At 45.1% G+C, this 21,387-nt stretch overlaps 1 protein-coding gene across 1 annotated transcript; it reads right to left on the reverse strand.

Annotated features, from left to right (window-relative positions):
- Positions 1-266: 266 nt before the first annotated feature.
- On the reverse strand, positions 267-21,300 carry CENPO (centromere protein O). The gene is given in 10 exon segments (XM_059837291.1): positions 267-3,287; positions 9,007-9,247; positions 12,980-13,186; positions 13,188-13,249; positions 16,462-16,558; positions 19,924-20,293; positions 20,403-20,493; positions 20,590-20,647; positions 21,007-21,095; positions 21,273-21,300. Coding segments are annotated over 10 exon segments (1,344 nt in total). The 3' UTR covers positions 267-3,186.
- Between the last annotated feature and the right edge of the window lie 87 nt (positions 21,301-21,387).

Raw genomic sequence — 21,387 nt, forward strand, 5'->3', positions numbered from 1 at the left:
CAAAAAAACCCCAAATCCTGCAAAAAAAAAATCCCAAATCCCGCCCAAAAAAATCCCACAAATCCCAAGAGAAAATCCCGCAAATCCCGACGAAAAGTCGATCCCAAAGGGCACCAAAAAATCCCCAAAAAATCTCAACAGAATTCCCAAATCCCAAAAAAAATCCCCAAACCCCACCCCGAGCTCATCAATCAATAATTGATGATCGATAATCACTAATCAATAATCGATAATTAATATTCCAGAAGCAAAGGACACGGAGGAAGTTTGGAAATTTTTTTATTCCCATTTTTTTATTGAAAACTTTCAGCCCCAAATTCCCACATTTCATCCCCAAAAATTCCCAGTTTTTTTCCCAGGAATTCCCAAATTTTGATCCCCCCCAAATCCCAAAGTTTGACCCCAAAATTCCCAGATTTTCCATCCCAAAATCCCCAAATCCCAAAGTTTGACCCCGAAATTCCTAGATTTTCCTGGATTTGGGAATATTTTATCCCAAGAAACCCCAAAATTTTCCAGGAATTCTGACCCTGAAACTCCCAAATCCCAAACCCTGATCCCCAAAACCCAAAAAATTCCCAGATTTTCCCAGAATCCCAAATCCCAGAAACCCCAAAATCCCAAAACTTGGTCCCAAAAATTCCCTGAATTTTCCTGGATTTGGGAATATTTCATCCCAAAAACCCCAAGAATTCCCAGATTTTTCCCACAATCCCAATCCCAAAACCCCCAAATCCCAAAATTCCATTCCAGAATTCCCAGATTTCCCACAAATCCCAGATTTTCAGCCCGTTCCTGGTGGGAATTCCAGGATTTCCCAGGAATTCTGATCCCAAATCCCAAATTTTCACCCCAAATTCCCGGAATTTTCCTGGAACCCAAATCCCAAAATGCCCAAATCCCAAAGTTTGACTCGAAAATCCCCAGAATTTTCCAGGAATCCCAAATTTTTCATCCCAAAAAACCCCAGAATTCCCAGAATTTCCCAGAATCCCAATCCTGAAACCCCCAAATCCCAAAATCCCATGCCCAGAATTCCCAGATTTTCCCCCAAATCCCCAATTCCCGCCATGTTCACCCCGTTTCCTTTAGGAATTCCAGCATTTTCCAGGAATTCTGATCCCCCAGAATCCCAAATCCCAAAGTTTGACCCCAAAATTCCCAGAATTTTTACCAGGAATTCCCGAATCTTCGTCCCAAAAAACCCCAGAATTCCCAGATTTTTCCCACAATCCCAATCCCCAAACCCCCAAATCCCAAAACCCCAGCCCAGAATTCCCAGATTTCCCCCACATCCCAGGTTCTCAGCCCGTTCCGGGTGGGAATTCCAGCATTTCCCGGGAATTCTGATCCCAAATCCCAAAGTTTAACCCCAAAATTCCTGGATTGTCCCCAGGAATTCCCAAATCCCAATCCCCAAACCCCCAAATCCTGGAATCCCAGCCCAGAATTCCCAGATTTTCTCCCGGATTCTCAGCCCGTTGCGGGTGGGAGCTGCAGGATTTCCCGGGAATTCTGACCCCCCGAATCCCAAATCCCGGAATCCCAGCCCAGAATTCCCAGATTTTTCCCACAATCCCAATCCCCAAACCCCCAAATCCTGGAATCCCAGCCCGGAATTCCCAGATTTCCCCCACATCCCAGGTTCTCTCAGCCCCTTCTGGGTGGGAATTCCAGGATTTCCCGGGAATTCTGATCCCCCCGAATCCCCAAATCCCGGAATCCCAGCCCGGAATTCCCAGATTTCCCCCACATCCCGGGTTTTCAGCCCCAAAATCCCCAGATTTCCCAGAATCCCAATCCCAAAATGCCTAAATCCCAAATTTTTCATTCCAAAAAACCCCAGAATTCCCAGAATTTCCCAGAATCGCAATCCTGAAACCCCCAAATCCCGGAATCCCAGCCCAGAATTCCCAGATCTCCCCCAAATCCTAGGTTCTCTCAGCCCGTTCCAGGTGGGAATTCCAGGATTTCCCGGGAATTCTGATCCCCCAAACCCCCAAATCCCGGAATCCCAGCCCAGAATTCCAAGATTTCCCCCACATCCCGGGTTTTCAGCCCCAAAATCCCCAGATTTCCAAGAATCCCAATCCCAAACTGCCCAAAATCCCAAAGTTTGATCCCAAAAACCCCCAGAATTCCCAGATTTTTCCCACAATCCCAATCCCCAAACCCCCAGAATCCCCAAATCCCAGCCCAGAATTCCCAGATTTCCCCCACATCCCGGGTTCTCAGCCCGTTGCGGGTGGGAATTCCAGGAATTCCCGGGAATTCTGATCCCCCAGAATCCCAAATCCCAAAACTCCCAAATCCCAAAGTTTGACCCCAAAATTCCCAGGTTTTCTGCAGGAATTCCCAAATTTCAATCCTCAAAACCCCCAAAATCCAAAAGTTTCACCCCAAAATTCCCAGATTTTTCCTGGATTTGGGAATATTTCATCCCAGAAAACCCCAAAATTCCCGGATTTTCCCAGAACTGCAATCCCAAAACCCCCAAAATTCCCGGATTTCCCCAGAATCCCAATCCCAAACCGCCCAAAATCCCAAAGTTTGACCCCAAATTTTTCAGGAATTCCAGAGCTTTCATCCCAAAAATTTCTGCCAGTTTCTTTCTCTGGAATTCCAGAAATCTGATCCCAAAATCCCCAAATCCCAAAGCTTCATCCCCAAAATTCCCAGAATTCTCCAGGAATTCTGACCCTGAAACTCCCAAATCCCAAAGTTTGATCCCCCAAACTCCCAAAATTCCCAGATTTTCCCAGAATCCCGAACCGCCCAAATCCCAAAGTTTGACCCCAAAAATCCCAGATTTTCCCCAGGAATTCCCAAATTTCAATCCCCAAACCCCCAAATCCCAAATCCCAGCCCAGAATTCCCAGATTTTCTCCCGGATTCTCAGCCCGTTGCGGGTGGGAGCTGCAGGATTTCCCGGGAATTCTGACCCCCCGAATCCCAAATCCCGGAATCCCAGCCCAGAATTCCCAGATTTTTCCCACAATCCCAATCCCCAAACCCCCAAATCCTAGAATCCCAGCCCGGAATTCCCAGATTTCCCCCACATCCCGGGTTCTCTCAGCCCCTTCCGGGTGGGAATTCCGGGATTTCCCGGGAATTCTGATCCCCCAGAATCCCAAATCCCGGAATCCCAGCCCGGAATTCCCAGATTTCCCCCCAAATCCCAGATTTTCAGCCGGTTCCGGGTGGGAGTTCCAGGATCCGGCGCAGGGCGCGGGGCAGGGAGCGGCTCCTGAGCAGCTCCGGCAGCGCCCGGGGAGGATCCCAACCCCCTGGGACACGGAAACACCGCGAGTCAGACGGAATTCCGGGAGAAATCCGGGAATTCTGGGCCTGGGGGTGGGAATTCCGGGGGAAATCCGGGAATTTGGGGGGTTTGGGGTGAAAATTGCGGGAAAAATCGGGGAATTTGGGGGGTTTTGGGATGAAATTTTGGGATTTTTTGGGGTTGGAATTGCAGAATTCCTGGAGAAATCCGGGAATTCTGGGGGGTGGGGATGGGAGTTGGGAATTCCAGGAAAAATCCGGGAATTTTGGGGGGTTTGGGGTGAAAATTCCTGGGAAAATCCGGGAATTTTGGGGGTTTGGGGTGGAAATTCCTGGAAAAATCTGGGAATTTTGGGGGTTTTGGGATCAAATTTTGGGATTTTTTGGGGTTTTTGGGGTTGGAATTCCAGAATTCCTGGAGAAATCGGGGAATTCTGGGGGGTGGGGATGGGAGTTGGGGAATTCCGGGAAAAATCCGGGAATTTGGGGGGTTTGGGGTGAAAATTCCTGGAAAAATCCGGGAATTTTGGGGGGTTTGGGGTGAAAATTCCTGGAAAAATCGGGGAATTTTGGGGGTTTCGGGATGAAAATTTTGGGATTTTTTGGGTTGGAATTCCAGAATTCCTGGAGAAATCTGGGAATTCTGGGGGGTGGGGGTGGGAGTGGGGAATTCCAGGAAAAATCCGGAAATTTTGGGAGTTTTGGGATGAAATTTTGGGGTTTTTTGGGTTTTTTGGGGTTGGAATTCCAGAATTCCTGGAGAAATCCTGGAATTCTGGGGGATGGGGGTGGGGGTTGGGGAATTCCGGGAAAAATCCAGGAATTTTGGGGGTTTGGGGATGAAATTTTGGGATTTTTTGGGTTAGAATTCCAGAATTCCTGGAGAAATCCTGGAATTTTGCGGGGTGGGGATGGGAGTTGGGGAATTCCGGGGGAAATCGGGGAATTTTGGGGGTTTGGGGATGAAATTTTTGGGGTTTTTTGGGTTTTTTGGGGTGGGTATTCCAGAATTCCTGGAGAAATCCTGGAATTCTGCGGGATGGGGGTGGGGGTTGGGAATTCCGGGGAAAATCCGGGAATTTTGGGGGTTTGGGGTGAAAATTCCGGGAAAAATCGGGGAATTTGGGCGGTCTTGGGATCAAATTTTGGAATTTTTTGGGGTTGGAATTCCAGAATTCCTGGAGAAATCCTGGAATTCTGTGGGATGGGGGTGGGGGTTGGGAATTCCGGGGAAAATCCAGGAATTTTAGGGGTTTGGGGTGAAAATTGCAGGAAAAATCCGGGAATTTTGGGGGGTTTGGGGTGAAAATTTCTGGAAAAATCGGGGAATTTTGGGGGTTTTGGGATGAACTTTTGGGATTTTTTGGGGTTTTTGGGGTTGGACTTCCAGAATTCCTGGAGAAATCCGGGAATTCTGGGGGGTGGGGATGGCAGTTGGGGAATTCCGGGAAAAATTCCGGGAATTTTGGGGGTTTGGGGTGAAAATTCTGGGAAAAATCCGGGAATTTTGGGGGGTTTGGGATCAAATTTTGGGATTTTTTTGGGGTTTTTGGGGTTGGAATTTCAGAATTCCTGGAGAAATCCAGGAATTCTGGGGGGTGGGGATGGGAGTTGGGGAATTCCGGGGAAAATCCAGGAATTTTGGGGGTTTGGGGTGAAAATTCCTGGAAAAATCTGGGAATTTTGGGGGTTTGGGGGTGAAATTTTGGGGTTTTTTGGGGTTGGAATTCCAGAATTCCTGGAGAAATCCTGGAATTCTGGGGGATGGGGGTTGCGGAATTCCTGGAAAAATCTGGGAATTTTGGGGATTTTGGGATGAAATTTTGGAATTTTTTGGGGGTGGAATTCCAGAATTCCTGGAGAAATCCTGGAATTTTGGGGGGTGGGGGTGGGAGTTGGGGAATTCCGGGAAAAATCCGGGAATTTTGGGGGTTTTGGGATGAACTTTTGGGATTTTTTGGGGTTTTTGGGGTTGGAATTCCAGAATTCCTGGAGAAATCCGGGAATTCTGGGGGGTGGGAGTGGGGAATTCTGGGAAAAATCCGGGAATTTTGGGGGTTTGGGGTGAAAATTCCTGGAAAAATCTGGGAATTTTGGGGGTTTGGGGGTGAAATTTTGGGGTTTTTTGGGTTGGAATTCCAGAATTCCCGGAGAAATCCTGGAATTCTGGGGGGTGGGGATGGGAGTTGGGGAATTCCTGGAAAAAATCCGGGAATTTGGGGGGTTTGGGGTGAAAATTCATGGAAAAATCGGGGAATTTTGGGGGTTTTGGGATGAAATTTTGGGGTTTTTTGGGGTGGGAATTCCGGAATTCCTGGGAAAAAATCTGGGACACAGCGAAACACCGGGAGTCAGACGGAATTCCAGGGAAAAAAAATCCCCCTTTTCCCCGGAAATTTTGCCCCTTTTTTTTCCAGGAATTTAAAGGATTTTTTTCCCAGAGAATTCCAGGAATTTCTCCTGGGAACTTCCCTGTTTCTCCCAGGAATTTTGGGAATTTTTTCCTGGGAATTTCAGATTTTTTTTTCCAGACAACTTCAGGATTTTTCCCGGGAATTTTGGGGGTTTTTTTCCTGAAGATTTCCAGGAATTTTTCCTGAGAATTTTGCTGTTTTTCCTGGGAATTTCAGAAATTTTTTTTTCTGTAGAACTCCAAGAAATTTTCCTGGGAATTTTGGGGGTTTTTCCAGAGAATTTCCAGTATTTTTTTTTTCCCCAGGAATTTTGGGGTTTTCCTGGAGAATTCCAGGAATTTTTCCCAGGAATTTCCCCCTTTTTTTCCTGGGAATTTTGGGGGTTTTTCCCTGGAGAATTCCAGGAATTTTTCCTGGGAATTTTGCCTTTTTTTCCCAGGAATTTTGGGATTTTTTTCCAGAGAACTTCAGGAATTTTTCCTGGAGAATTCCAGGAATTTTTCCTGGGAATTTTGGGGGTTTTTTCCAGAGAATTCCAGGAATTTTTCCTGGGAATTTTGCCTTTTTTTCCCAGGAATTTTGGGATTTTTTTCCAGACAACTACAGGAATTTTCTCCAGGAATTTCTGGAATTTTTCCTGGGAATTTTGGGGTTTCTCCCTGGAGAATTCCAGGAATTTTTCCTGGGAATTTTGGGGTTTATTTCCCAGAGAATTCCAGGAATTTTTCCTGGGAATTTTGGGGTTTTTCCCTGGAGAATTCCAGGAAATTTTCCTGGGAATTTTGGGGTTTTTCCCAGAGAATTTCCAGGAATTTTTCCTGGGAATATTGTTTTTTTTTTTCCCTGCAGAATTCCATGAATTTTTCTGGGGAATTTTGGTGTTTTTCCCTGGAGAATTCCAGGAATTTTTCCTGGGAATTTTGGGGTTTTGTCCCTGGAGAATTCCAGGAATTTTTCCTGGGAATTTTGGGGTTTTGTCCCTGGAGAATTCCAGGAATTTTTCCTGGGAATTTTGCCTTTTTTCCCAGGAATTTTGGGATTTTTTTCCAGAGAACTTCCGGAATTTTTCCCAGGAATTTCTGGAATTTTTCCGGGGAATTTTGCGGTTTCTCCCTGAAGAATTGCAGGATTTTTTCCCAGGAATATTGGGGTTTATTTCCCAGGGAATTCCAGGAACTTTTCCTGGGAATTTCGGGGTTTTTCCCAGAGAATTTCCAGGAATTTTTCCTGGGAATATTGTTGTTTTTTTTTTCCCTGCAGAATTCCAGGAATTTTTCCTGGGAATTTTGGGGTTTTTCCCAGAGAATTTCCAGGAATTTTTCCTGGGAATTTTGGGGGCTTTCCCTGGAGAATTCCAGGAATTTTTCCTGGGAATTTTGGGGTTTTTCCCTGGAGATCTCCAGGAAATTTTCCCGGGAATTTTGGTTTTTTTTCCCAGAGAATTCCAGGAATTTTTCCTGGGAATTTTGCATTTTTTTTCCCAGGAATTTCGGGATTTTTTTCCAGAGAACTTCAGGAATTTTTCCTGGAGAATTCCAGGATTTTTTCCTGGGAATTTTGGGGTTTTGTCCCTGGAGAATTCCAGGAATTTTTCCCAGGAATTTTGGGGTTTTTCCCAGAGAATTCCAGGAATTTTTCCTGGGAATTTTGGGGTTTTGTCCCTGGAGAACTCCAGGAATTTTTCCTGGGAATTTTGGGGTTTTTCCCTGGAGAATTCCAGGAATTTTTCCCAGGAATTTTGGGGTTTTTTCCCAGAGAATTCCAGGAATTTTTCCTGGGAATTTTGGGGTTTTTCCCAGAGAATTCCAGGAATTTTTCCTGGGAATTTTGGGGCTTTTCCCTGGAGAACTCCAGGAATTTTTCCTGGGAATTTTGGGGTTTTTCCCTGCAGAATTCCAGGAATTTTTCCCAGGAATTTTGGGGTTTTTTCCCAGAGAATTCCAGGAATTTTTCCTGGGAATTTTGGGGTTTTTCCCAGAGAATTCCAGGAATTTTTCCTGGGAATTTTGGGGCTTTTCCCTGGAGAACTCCAGGAATTTTTCCTGGGAATTTTGGGGTTTTTCCCTGGAGAATTCCAGGAATTTTTCCTGGGAATTTTGGGGTTTTTACCAGAGAATTCCAGGAATTTTTCCCAGGAATTTTGGGTTTTTTTCCCTGGAGAATTCCAGGAATTTTTCCTGGGAATTTTGGGGTTTTTACCAGAGAATTCCAGGAATTTTTCCTGGGAATTTTGCCTTTTTTTTCCCAGGATTTTGGGGATTTTTTTCCTAGAGAACTTCAGGAATTTTTCCTGGGAATTCCAGGAATTCTTCCCAGGAATTTTGGGGTTTTTCCCAGAGAATTCCAGGAATTTTTCCTGGGAATTTTGGGGCTTTTCCCTGGAGAACTCCAGGAATTTTTCCTGGGAATTTTGGGGTTTTTCCCTGCAGAATTCCAGGAATTTTTCCCAGGAATTTTGGGGTTTTTTCCCAGAGAATTCCAGGAATTTTTCCTGGGAATTTTGGGGTTTTTCCCAGAGAATTCCAGGAATTTTTCCTGGGAATTTTGGGGCTTTTCCCTGGAGAACTCCAGGAATTTTTCCTGGGAATTTTGGGGTTTTTCCCTGGAGAATTCCAGGAATTTTTCCTGGGAATTTTGGGGTTTTTACCAGAGAATTCCAGGAATTTTTCCCAGGAATTTTGGGTTTTTTTTCCCTGGAGAATTCCAGGAATTTTTCCTGGGAATTTTGGGGTTTTTACCAGAGAATTCCAGGAATTTTTCCTGGGAATTTTGCCTTTTTTTTCCCAGGATTTTGGGGATTTTTTTCCTAGAGAACTTCAGGAATTTTTCCTGGGAATTCCAGGAATTCTTCCCAGGAATTTTGGGGTTTTTCCCAGAGAATTCCAGGAATTTTTCCTGGGAATTTTGGGGGCTTTCCCTGCAGAATTTCAGGAATTTTTCCTGGGAATTTTGGGGTTTTTTCCCTGGAGAATTCCAGGAATTTTTCCTGGGAATTTTGGGTTTTTTTCCCAGAGAATTCCAGGAATTTTTCCTGGGAATTTTACCTTTATTTCCCAAGAATTTTGGTATTTTTTTCCAGACAACTTCAGGAATTTTTCCTGGGAATTTTGGGCTTTTTCCTTCCAGGAAAGTTCCTCCCAAAAAGCCTCAAAACCCAAATTTTTCCCCCAAAATTCCCAGATTTCCCAGGATTTTTCCCGGATTTTTTCCCCCAAACTTGTGACTTTCAATCCCAAACCGCCCCAAATCCCAAAATTCCCAGATTTTCCCAGGATTTTTCCCAGATTTTTCCCATTTTTTTTTTCCTCACCTTCCCCGCTGACCTCGACCTCGGTGGGGAGGCTCCGCAGGGGGTCCCCGTAGAGCAGCCGGGCCCGGAATTCCAGAACATTCCCACAGCTTTTCCCGCCAGTTTCGGAATTTTTCCCGGGAATTTGGGAATTTTTCCCGGGAATTTGGGGTTTTTTCCCTGGAATTCTGCAGCGGAAGCAGAGGAGGTTGCAGAGGGAGTTGCTGGAGGGAATCCCTTGGAGGCACTCGGGGAATTCCGCCTGGAAAAGGGGAAAAAAAAATTGGGAATTTTGGGGGGAAAATTGGGAATTTTGGGGAAAAAATATTGGGAATTTTGGGGGGGAATTTGGGAACAAAATGTGGGAAAAATGGGGAATTTTGGGGGAGAAATTTGGGAAGTTTGGGGAGAAATTTGGGGATTTTGGGGGAGAAATTTGAAAAGAATGGGGAATTTTGGAGAAAAAATGGGGAATTTTAGGAGGAATTTTTGGAGAAATTTGGGAATTTTAGAGGAGAATTTTGGAAATTTTATAGAGGAATTTTGGGAATTTTGAGGAGAAATTTGGGGATTCTATAGAGGAATTTTGGGAATTTCGGGGAGAAATTTGGGAATTTTATAGAGGAATGTTGGGAATTTTATAGGAGAAATTTGGGAAATTTGGGAGGAAATTTGGGAATTTTAGAGGAGAATTTTGGGAATTTTATAGGGGAAATTTGGGGGGAATTTTGGTTGGAATTTGGGAATTTCGGGAAGGATTTGGGGGGAAATCGGAAATTTCGGGAAGAAAATGTGGGAATTTTGGGAGGAAATTTGGGAATTTTGGGGAGAAATTTGGGAATTTTGGGGAAAAAATATTGGGAATTTTGGAGAAATTTGGGAAAAAATTTGGGAATTTTGGGGGAGATATTTGGAAATTTTGGGGAAAAATATTGGGAATTTTGGGGGGAAATTTGGAAAAAAAATTGGGAATTTTGGGAAGAAATTTGGGAATTTTGGGGGGAAAATTGGGAATTTTAGGAGGAAATTTGGGAGAAATTTGGGAGAAATGTGGAATTTGGGGGGAAAATAGGAAATTTTGGGAAGAAAATTTGGGAATTTTGGGAGGAAATTTGGGAATTTTGGGAGGAAATTTGGGAATTTTGGGGAAAGAAAATATTGGGAATTTTGGGAGAAATTTTGAGGAGAAATTTGGGAAAAAATGGGGAATTTTTGGAGAAATTTGTTAATTTTAGAGGAGAAATTTGGGAATTTTAAAGGAGAAATTTGGGAACTTTGGGAGGAAATTTGGGGATTTTGGGAAGGAATTTTGGGAGGAATTTGGGAAGAACTTTGGGGAATTTTGGGAAGGAGTTATGGGGGAGATTTGGGAATTTTGGGAAAATTTTGGGAATTTTGAGAAGAAGTTTTGGGGAGAACTTTGGGAATTTCGGGAAGGAATTTTGGAGAAATTTTGGGAATTTTGGACAGGAGTTTTGGGAAGGAATTTGGGAAGAATTTGGACATTTTGGGAAGGAATTTTTGGTGAATTTTGGGAATTTCAGGAGGAATTTTGGGCAGGAATCTGGCAACAATTTGGGGATTTTGGGAAGGAATTTTGGGGGGAATTTGGGGAAGAATTTTGAGGAGAAATTGGGAATTTGGGGAAGAACTTGAGGATTTTGAGGAGGAATTTTGGGGACAACTTTGGGAATTTGGGGAAGGAGTTTTGGAGAAATTTTGGGAATTTTTGGAAGGAATTTTGGGGGGAAATTTTGGGCAGGAATTTGGGAAGAACTTTGGGCATTTGGGAAGAAGTTTTGGGAATTTTGGGGAGAACTTTGGGGATTTTGGGCAGGAGTTTTGGGGGAATTTTGTGCAGGAATTTTAGGGAGGATTTGGGAATTCTGAGAAGGAATTTTGGGGAGAACTTTGTGAATTTTTAGAAGGAGTTTTGGGAATTTTGGGAAGGACTTTTGGGAAGGACTTTTGGAGAAATATTGGGAATTTTGGAAAGGAATTTTGGGGAGAACTTGGGAAATTTTGGGAAGGAGTTTTGGGGAGAACTTTGGGAATTTTGGGAAGGAATTTTGAGGAGAACTTTGGGAATTTTGGGAAGGAGTTTTGGGGGGAACTTTGTGAATTTTGGGCAGGAGTTTTGGGGGAATTTTGGGCAGGAGTTCTGTGGAGAACTTTGGGAATTCTGAGAAGGAATTTTGGAAAGAACTTTGTGAAGGAGTTTTTGGAATTTTGGGAAGGAATTTTGGGAAGGACTTTTGGAGAAATATTGGGAATTTTGGAAAGGAGTTTTGGGGAGAACTTGGGAAATTTTGGGAAGGAATTTTGGGGGAATTTTGGGAATTTTGGGAAGGAGTTTTGGGCAGGAGTTTTTGGGGAAATTTTGGGAATTTTGGAAAGGAATTTTGGGGAGAACTTTGGGAATTTTGGAAAGGAATTTTGGGGAAATTTTGGGTATTTTGGAAAGGAGTTTTTGAGGAGAACTTTGGGAATTTTGGGAGGAATTTTGGGGAGAACTTTGTGAATTTTGAGAAGGACTTTTGGGGGAATTTTGGGAATTTTGGGAAGGAGTTTTGGGAAGGAGTTTTGGGGAAATTTTGGGAATTTTGGGCAGGAGTTCTGGGGAGAACTTTGGGAATTTTGGGAGGAATTTTAGGGAGAACTTTGGGAATTTTGAGAAGGAGTTTTGGGGGAATTTTGGGAAGGAGTTTTGGGAAGGAGTTTTGGGAATATTGGGAAGGAACTTTGCGGAGAACTTTGGGAATTTTGGGCAGGAGTTTTGGGGGAATTTTGGGAATTTTGGGCAGGAGTTTTGGGGAAATTTTGGGAATTTTGGGAAGGAGTTTTGGGGAAATTTTGGGAATTTTGGAAGGAGTTTTGAGGAGTTTTGGGAATATGGAGAGTTCTGGAGAGAACTTTGGGAATTTTGGGAAGGAGTTTTGGGGAAATTTTGGGAATATTGGGAAGGAGTTCTGGAGAGAACTTTGGGAATTTTGGGAAGGAGTTTTGGGGAGAACTTTGGGAATTTTGGGAAGGAGTTTTGGGGGAATTTTGGGAATTCTGGAAAGGAGTTTTGAGGAGAACTTTGTGAATTTTGGGGAGAACTTTGGGACTTTTGGGCAGGAGTTTTTGGGGAAATTTTGGGAATTTCGGGAAGGAGTTTGAGGAAGAATATGAGGATTTTGAGAAGGAATTTTGGGGGGAACTTGGGAAATTTTGGGAAGGAGTTCTGGGGAGAACTTTGGGAATTCTGGAAAGGAGTTTTTGGGAGAACTTTGGGAGTTTTGGGAAGGAGTTTTGGGAAGGAATTTTGGGGGAATTTTGGGAATTTTGGGCAGGAGTTTTGGGGAGAACTTTGGGAATTCTGAGAAGGAGTTTTGGAAAGAACTTTGGGAATTTTGGGAAGGAGTTTTGGGAATATCGGGAAGGAATTTTGGGGAAATTTTGGGTATTTTGGAAAGGAATTTTGAGGAGAACTTTGGGCAGAAGTTTTAGGGAGGATTTGGGAATTCTGAGAAGGAATTTTGGGGAGAACTGTGGGAATTTTGGGAAGAAGTTTTGGGAAGGAATTTTGGGAATATTGGGAAGGAATTTTGGGGAGAACTGTGGGAATTTTGGGAAGGAGTTTTGGGAAGGAATTTTGGGAATATTGGGAAGGAATTTTGGGGACAACTTGGGAAATTTTGGGAAGGAGTTTTGGGAAGGAGTTTTGGGAATATTGGGAAGGAGTTCTGGAGAGAACTTTGGGAATTTTGGGAAGGAGTTTTGGGGAAATTTTGTGAATTTTGGGCAGGAGTTTTGGGGAAATTTTGGGAATTTTGGGAAGGAGTTTTGAGGAGAACTTTGTGAATTTTGGGGAGAACTTTGTGAATTTTGGGCAGGAGTTTTGGGGGAATTTTGGGAATCTCGGGAAGGAGTCTGGGGCAGAATCTGAGGATTTCGAGCAGGACTTTTGGGCGGAATTTGGGAATTCCAGGAGGACGTTGGGAATGCCCACCCGGAGCAGGCGGAGCTGCTGCCTCCTGGCCACGAAGGCGTTGAGGTGCTGCAGGAGCAGCTGCAGGAAGCGCCGGAGTTTTCCGGGCAGGAATTGCCGGGCCAGGCCCTGCAGGGGGATGAAGGGCGGCACGGAGTGGCGGCGGACGCGCAGCTCCCGGAATTCCCTGGAGCCCTGCAGCTCCAGCTGGAAGGAATCCAGCAGGGCAGCCCTGGAAGGAGGTGTGCAGCCAGAGGGAGAGGCCGTGCCTGGAGAGCTTCCCGCTCACGCCTGGCAAACCGAGACACAAAGCAGCACCGAGTCAGCCCGGAATTATCCTGGAATTAGCCTGGAATTAGCCTGGAATGAGCCCAAAATTATCCCAGAATTTTCCCAAAATTAGCCTGGAATCAGCCCAGAATTATCCCAGAATTTTCCCAAAATTAGCCTGGAATCAGCCTAAAATTAACCCGGAATTTTCCCAAAATTAGCCGGGAATCAGCCCAGAATTATCCCCGGAATTAGCCTGGAATGAGCCCAGAATTATCCCAAAATTAGCCTGGAATCAGCCCAGAATTATCCCGGAATTAGCCTGGAATGAGCCCAGAATTATCCCAAAATTAGCCTGGAATCAGCCCAGAATTATCCCGGAATTAGCCTGGAATCAGCCCAAAATTATCCCGGAATTAGCCCAGAATTATCCCGGAATTAGCCTGGAATCAGCCCAGAATTATCCCTGAATTAGCCCGGAATGAGCCCAAAATTATCCTGGAATTAGCCTGGAATCAGCCCAAAATTATCCTGGAATTAGCCCAAAATTATCCCAGCCTTATCCCGAAACGAGCCCAAAATTATCCCAAAATTAGCCTGGAATGAGCCCAAAATTATCCCAAAATTATCCTGGAAATCAGCCCAGAATTATCCCAAAATTAGCCTGGAATGAGCCCAAAATTATCCCAAAATTAGCCCAAAACTATCCCGGAATTAGCCTGGAATCAGCCCAGAATTATCCCGGAATTAGCCTGGAATAAGCCTGGAATTAGCCTGGAATTAGCCTGGAATTAGCCTGGAATGAGCCCAAAATTATCCCGGAATTAGCCTGGAATGAGCCCAAAATTATCCCAAAATTAGCTTGGAATGAGCCCAAAATTATCTGGGAATGAGCGCAAAAATTATCCCAAAATTAGCCCCAAAATTATCCCGGAATTAGCCTGGAATCAGCCCAGAATTATCCCGGAATTAGCCTGGAATCAGCCCGGAATTAGCCCTGAATTAGCCTGGAATTAGCCCAGAATTATCCCGGAATGAGCCTGGAATGAGCCTGGAATGAGCCCAGAATTATCCCGGAATTAGCCTGGAATCAGCCCAAAATTATCCCGGAATCATCCCAAAATTATCCTGGAATGAGCCCAAAATTATCCTGGAATCAGCCCAGAATTATCCTGGAATTAGCCTGGAATGAGCCCAAAATTATCCCAAAATTAGCTTGGAATGAGCCCAAAATTATCCCAGAAATTATCAAAAAGTTTTCCCGGAATTATCCCAGAATTATCCCAAAATTAGCCCAAAATTATCCCAAAAATATGCTGGAATGAGCCTGGAATTATCTGGGAATGAGCCCAAAATTATCCAGGAATTATCCCAGAATTAGCCTGAAATTATCCTGGAATTATCCCAGAATTATCCAGGAATTATCTGGGAATTATCCCAAAATCGTCCTGGAATAAACCCAAAATTATCCCAAAATTAGCCTGGAATCAGCCCAAAATTATCCCGGAATTATCCCAGATTTATCCCGAAACGAGCCCAAAATTATCCCAAAATTAGCCTGGAATCAGCCCAGAATTATCCTGGAATCAGCCTGGAATCAGCCCAGAATTATCCCAGAATTTTCCCAAAATTAGCCTGGAATCAGCCCAAAATTATCCCGGAATTAGCCTGGAATTATCCCGGAACTTTCCCAAAATTAGCCTGGAATCAGCCCAGATTTATCCCAGAATTATCCTGGAATCAGCCCAAAATTATCCCAAAATTAGCCTGGAATAAGCCCAGAATTAGCCTGAAATTATCCCAGAATTATCCCAGAATTATCCCAAAATTAGCCTGGAATGAGCCCAAAATTATCCCAAAGTTATCCTGGAATGAGCCCAAAATTATCCCAAAATTATCCCAGAATTATCCCAAAATTATCCTGGAATGAGCCCAAAATTATCCCGGAATTATCAAAGAATAATCCCAAAATCATCCTGGAATTATCCCAGAATTATCTGGGAATGAGCCCCAAATTATCTGGGAATTATCCCAAAATTGTGCCAGGAAAAATTGAGAATAATCATGGAATTGTCTGGGAACAAGCCCGAAATTATCCTGGAATTATCCCAGAATAATCCCAAAACTTTCTGGGAATTATCCCAGAATTATCCCAAAATTATCCAGGAATTATCCCAAAATTATCCCAAAATTATCTGGGAATTTTCCCAAAATTATCCTGGAATTATCCCAAAATTATCTGGGAATTATCTGGGAATTCCCCACGCAATTTCTTGAAAATTCCAATTTATTTTCCCAAAACGATATTCCAAATTTTCCCAAGGAATTGTGGTTTTTTTCCCCCAAAATTTCCCAATTTTCCCCAGGAATTCGGAATTCCCAAAGAATTCCCAATTTTCCTTCAGAATTTCAGCTTTTCCCACCCAATTCCTTGGGAATTCTAGGTCCTTTCCTAAGGAAAATTCCCAAATTTCCCAGGAAATTCCCAATTCTCCAATGGAATTCCAGCTCTTTTCCCCCAAAATTCCCAATTTTCTTTTCCCCAAAGATTTCTCAAATCTTCCCACCCAATTCCTTGGGAATTCTTGCTTATTTCCCATGAAATTCCTAATTTTCCCCCCCAAAAAATTCCTGATTTTCCCCCCCAAAATTCCCGATTTTCTGAAAAAATTCCAATTTTTCCTGAAAAAATTCCAGCTCTCTTCCCAAAAATTCCAAATTTTCGCCCAAAAATTCCCAATTTTCCTTCATAATTTCAGCTTTTCCCACTGAAATCCTTGGGAATTCCAGCTCTTTTCCCAAAAAATTTCCAATTTTCCAAAAAAATTCCCAATTTACCCCAGGAATTCTGGCTCTTTTTCCCAAAGAATTCCCAATTTGTGCTCGAAAATTCCCAATTTTCCCAAAAAATTCCCAATTTTCCCACCAAATTCCTTGGGAATTCCAGCTCTTTTCAGAAAAAAATCCCCATTTTCCCAAGGAATTCTGCCTCTTTTCCCCAAAAATTCCTGATTTCTCCAAAGAATTCCCCGGGAATTCTGGCTCTTCTCCCAAAAAATTCCCAATTTCCCCTAAAAAAATTCCAGCACTTTTGCAAAAAAATTCCCAATTTTCGCCCCAAAATTCCCGATTTTCCTTCAGAATTTCAGCTTTTCCCACCCAATTCCTTGGGAATTCGGGGTCCTTTCCCAGAGAATTCCCAGATTTCCCAGAGAATTCCCAGATTTTGGTACCGGTGAGGGGGAAGAGGCGCAGCAGCTCCTGCAGCTCCCGCAGCCTCCAGTGCAGCACCTCCCGCGGCTCCCAGGGAATTCCTGCTCTTCCCTCGGCCTGGAAAACAGGGAAAAATCACAGATTTTGGGAAAAAAATCCTGGGGAATTTGGGGAAAATGTCTGGGAGATTTGGGAAAAAAATTTGAGGAGTTTGGGGAAAAAAATCTCAGGAATTTTGGGGAAAATCGGGGAAAAATTCTGGGGAGTCTTGGGAAAAATCTCCGGGAATTTTGGGAGAAAAGCTGGGAAAATCCTCAGGAATTTTGGGGAAAAAAAAGTAGAGGAATTTTGGGAAAAATCCTTGGGAATTTTGGGAAATATCCTGGGGATTTGGGGAAAAAAATCCTGGGGAATTTTGGGATAAATTCTCGGGAATGTGGGGATTGTCCAGTGCAGCACCTCCCGCGGCTCCCAGGGAATTCCTGCTCGGCCCTCGGCCTGGAAAACAGGGAAAAATCACAGATTTTGGGAAAAAAATCCTGGGGAATTTGGGGAAAAATGTCTGGGAGATTTGGGAAAAAAATCTGAGGAGTTTGGGGGAAAAATCTCAGGAATTTTGGGGAAAATCTGGGAAAATTTTTGGGGAGTCTTGGGAAAAATCTCCGGGAATTTTGGGAGAAAAGTTGGGAAAATCCTCAGGAAATTTGGGGAAAAAAAACTAGAGGAATTTTGGGAAAAATCCTTGGGAATTTTGGGAAATATCCTGGGGGATTTGAGGAAAAAAATCTCTGGGAATTTTGGGATAATTTCTCGGGAATGTGGGGATTCTCCAGTGCAGCACCTCCCGCGGCTCCCAGGGAATTCCTGCTCTGCCCTCGGCCTGGAAAACAGGGAAAAATCACAGATTTTGGGAAAAAAATCCTGGGGAATTTGGGGGAAATGTCTGGGAGATTTGGGGAAAAATCTGAGGAGTTTGGGGGAAAAATCTCAGGAATTTTGGGGAAAATCGGGGAAAAATTCTGGGGAATTTTGGGAAAAATCTCCAGGAATTTTGGGAGAAAAGCTGGGAAATCCTCAGGAATTTTGGGAAAAAAAAACTCCCAGGAGTTTTGGGAAAAATCCTTGGGAATTTTGGGAAAAATCCTGGGGGATTTGGGAAAAAAATCCTGGGGAATTTTGGGATAATTTCTCGGGAATGTGGGGATTCTCCAGTGCAGCACCTCCCGCGGCTCCCAGGGAATTCCTGCTCTGCCCTTGGCCTGGAAAACAGGGAAAAATCACAGATTTTGGGAAAAAATTCCTGGGGAATTTTGGGGAAAATGTCTCGGAGATTTGGGGGAAAAATCTGAGGAATTTGGGGAAAAATCTCAGGAATTTTGGGGAAAATCGGGGAAAAATTCTGGGGAATTTTGGGAAAAATCTCCGGGAATTTTGGGAGAAAAGCTGGGAAATCCTCAGGAATTTTGGGAAAAAAAACTCCCAGGAGTTTTGGGAAACATCCTTGGGAATTTTGGGGAAAAGAACTCGGGAATTGTGGGAAAAAATCCTGGGGAATTTTGGGATAATTTCTTGGGAATGTGGGGATTCTCCAGTGCAGCACCTCTCGCGGCTCCCAGGGAATTCCTGCTCTGCCCTCGGCCTGGAAAACAGGGAAAAATCACAGATTTTGGGAAAAAAATCCTGGGGAATTTTGGGGAAAATGTCTCGGAGATTTGGGGGAAAAATCTGAGGAGTTTGGGGAAAAATCTCAGGAATTTTGGGGAAAATCGGGGGAAAATTCTGGGGAGTCTTGGGAAAAATCTCCGGGAATTTTGGGAGAAAAGTTGGGAAAATCCTCAGGAATTTTGGAAAAAAAAACCTCAGGAGTTTTGGGAAAAATCCCTGGGAATTTTGGGAAAAATCCTGGGGGATTTGGGGAAAAAAATCTCCGGGAATTTTGGGATAATTTCTCGGGAATGTGGGGATTCTCCAGTGCAGCACCTCCCGCGGCTCCCAGGGAATTCCTGCTCGGTCCTTGGTCTGGAAAACAGGGAAAAATCACAGATTTTGGGAAAAAATTCCTGGGGAATTTGGGGAAAAATTCTTTGGGAATTTTGGGAGAAATCCTTGGGAAATTTGGGGGAAAAATCTCAGGAATTTTGGGGAAAATGGGGGAAAAATTCTGGGGAATTTTGGGAAAAATCTCCGGGAATTTTGGGAGAAAAGTTGGGAAAATCCTCAGGAATTTTGGAAAAAAAACCCTCAGGAGTTTTGGGAAAAATCCCTGGGAATTTTGGGAAAAAGAACTCGGGAATTTTGGGGAAAAATGATGGGAATTTTGGGGAAAAAAAAACCTCAGGAATTTTGGGGAAAAATCCTTGGGAATTTTGCGAAAAATCGGGGGAAAATTTCTGGGGAATTTTGGGAAAGATCTCTGGGAATTTTGGGAGAAAAGCTGAGAAATCCTCAGGAATGTTGGAAAAAAAACTCCCAGGAGTTTTGGGAAAAATCCTTGGGAATTTTGGGGAAAAGAACTCGGGAATTGTGGGAAAAAATCCTGGGGAATTTTGGGATAAATTCTCGGGAATGTGGGGATTGTCCAGTGCAGCACCTCCCGCGGCTCCCAGGGAATTCCTGCTCTGCCCTCGGCCTGGAAAACAGGGAAAAATCACAGATTTTGGGAAAAAAACCCTGGGGAATTTGGGGAAATGTCTGGGAGATTTGGGGAAAAAATCTGAGGAGTTTGGGGAAAAATCTCAGGAATTTTGGGGAAAATCGGGAAAAATTCTGGGGAATTTTGGGAAAAATCTCTGGGATTTTTTTGGAAAAAAAGGGGAAAATCTTCAGTGATTTTGGGAAACTCTCTGAAAATTTGGGAAAAATTTGGGAAGAACTGTCAGGAATTTGGGAAAAATCCTGGAAAATGCTCTGGAATTTTGGGAAAAACCCTTGAGAATGTTGGGAAAAATCTGAGAAAAATCCTTTGGAGTTTTGCAGAAAATCCGGGGGATTTTTGGTGAAAATCCTCAAAAACCCTTGGGAATTTTGGGAAAAATCCTCTGGAATTTAGGGAAAATCTGGGGTAAAACTTAGGGAATGTTGGGAATTGAAAAGCCTCAGGAATTTCGGGAAAATTCGTTGGGAACTTTGGAAAAAACCATCGAGAATTTTGGGGGAAAATCCTCGAAAATCCTCAGGAATTTTGGGAAAAAAAATCCCAAAAATCCAGAGGGGAAAAAATGGGAATTCCCAGATGGGATTTTTGGGAAAAATCCTTGGGAATTTTGGGAGAAATTTTGGGAAAAATCCTTGGGAATTTTGGGAGAAATGTTGGGAGAACCCCTGGAATCCCCCCTCTCTCACCAGCGTCTCCAGCTGTTCCCCGAGCCCGTCCCGGTGCTGCTGCAGCTGCCGGAGTTTTTGGGGAAAAACTCGGGAATTTTGGGTGAAACGCAGGGAATGTTGGGATCATTTGGGAATATCTGTGAGGAATTGCCTCTCACCAGCATCTGCAGTTTCTCCTTGAGCCGGTCCCGGCGCTGCCGCAGCTCCCGGAGCCGGGAGAGGAGGAGCTGCCGCTGCTCCCGGCCGCGCTCCCGCCGCTCCCCCCGCAGCGCCCGGCGCCGCTCCCGCCGCTCCAGCTCGCACAGCTGGGACAGCACCCCCGGCACTGCAGGGGGAGGAAATGGGGGAAAAAACGGGGATTTTGGGAAAATTGGGAGTTTGGGGAATCGGGGAGTTTGGTTTGGGCAGGATCCTTGCAGGGGAAGGAATGGTGGAACTGCTCCCGGCCGCGGTCCCGCCGCTCCCCCCGCAGCGCCCGGCCGCGCTCCCGCCGCTCCAGCTCGCACAGCTGGGACAGCACCCCCGGCACTGCGGGGGGAAATGGGGGAAAAAACGGGGATTTTGGGAAAATTGGGAGTTTGGGGAATTGGGGAGTTTGGTTTGGGCAGGATCCCTGCAGGGGAAGGAATGGTGGCACTGCTCCCGGCCGCGCTCCCGCCGCTCCCCCCGCAGCGCCCGGCCGCACTCCCGCTGCTCCAGCTCGCACAGCTGGGACAGCACCCCCGGCACTGCATGGGGGGAAAGAAATGGGGGAAAAAACGGGGATTTTGGGAAAATTGGGGAGTTTGGGGAATCGGGGAGTTTGGTTTGGGCAGGATCCCTGCAGGGGAAGGAATGGTGCCGCTGCTCCCGGCCGTGCTCCCGCCGCTCCAGCTCGCACAGCTGGGACAGCACCCCCGGCACTGAATGGGGAAAGAAATGGGGGAAAAAACGGGGATTTTGGGAAAATTGGGAGTTTGGGGAATTGGGGAGTTTGGGAAAATTGGGAGTTTGGGGAATTGGGGAGTTTGGTTTGGGCAGGATCCCTGCAGGGGAAGGAATGGTGGCACTGCCCGGCCTGGCTGCTCCAGCAGCCACAGCTGGGACAGAGCCTCGGGACTGAATGGGGAAATGGGGGAAAAAACGGGGATTTTGGGAAAATTGGGGAGTTTGGGGAATTGGGAGTTTGGGGAAATTGGGGAGTTTGGGGAATTGGGAGTTTGGTTTGGGCAGGATCCCTGCAGGGGAAGGAATGGTGGCACCGCCCGGAGCCGCTCCCGCCGCTCCCCCCGCAGCGCCCGGCGCCGCTCCCGCCGCTCCAGCTCGCACAGCTGGGACAGCACCCCCGGCACTGCAGGGGGAAAGAAATGGGGGAAAAAACGGGGATTTTGGGAAAATTGGGAGTTTGGGAAAGTGGGGAGTTTGGGGAATCGGGGAGTTTGGGGAATTGGGGAGTTTGGTTTGGGCAGGATCCCTGCAGGGGAAGGAATGGTGCCGCTGCTCCCGGCCTGGATGCTCCAGCACACACAGCTGGGACAGCACCCCCGGCACTGCATAGGGGGGGAAATGGGGGAAAAAACGGGGATTTTGGGAAAATTGGGAGTTTGGGGAATTGGGGAGTTTGGGGAAATTGGGGAGTTTGG

The sequence above is a fragment of the Haemorhous mexicanus genome, assembly GCF_027477595.1.
Source record: "Haemorhous mexicanus isolate bHaeMex1 chromosome 3 unlocalized genomic scaffold, bHaeMex1.pri SUPER_3_unloc_3, whole genome shotgun sequence".
Taxonomy (NCBI): Eukaryota; Metazoa; Chordata; class Aves; order Passeriformes; family Fringillidae; genus Haemorhous; species Haemorhous mexicanus.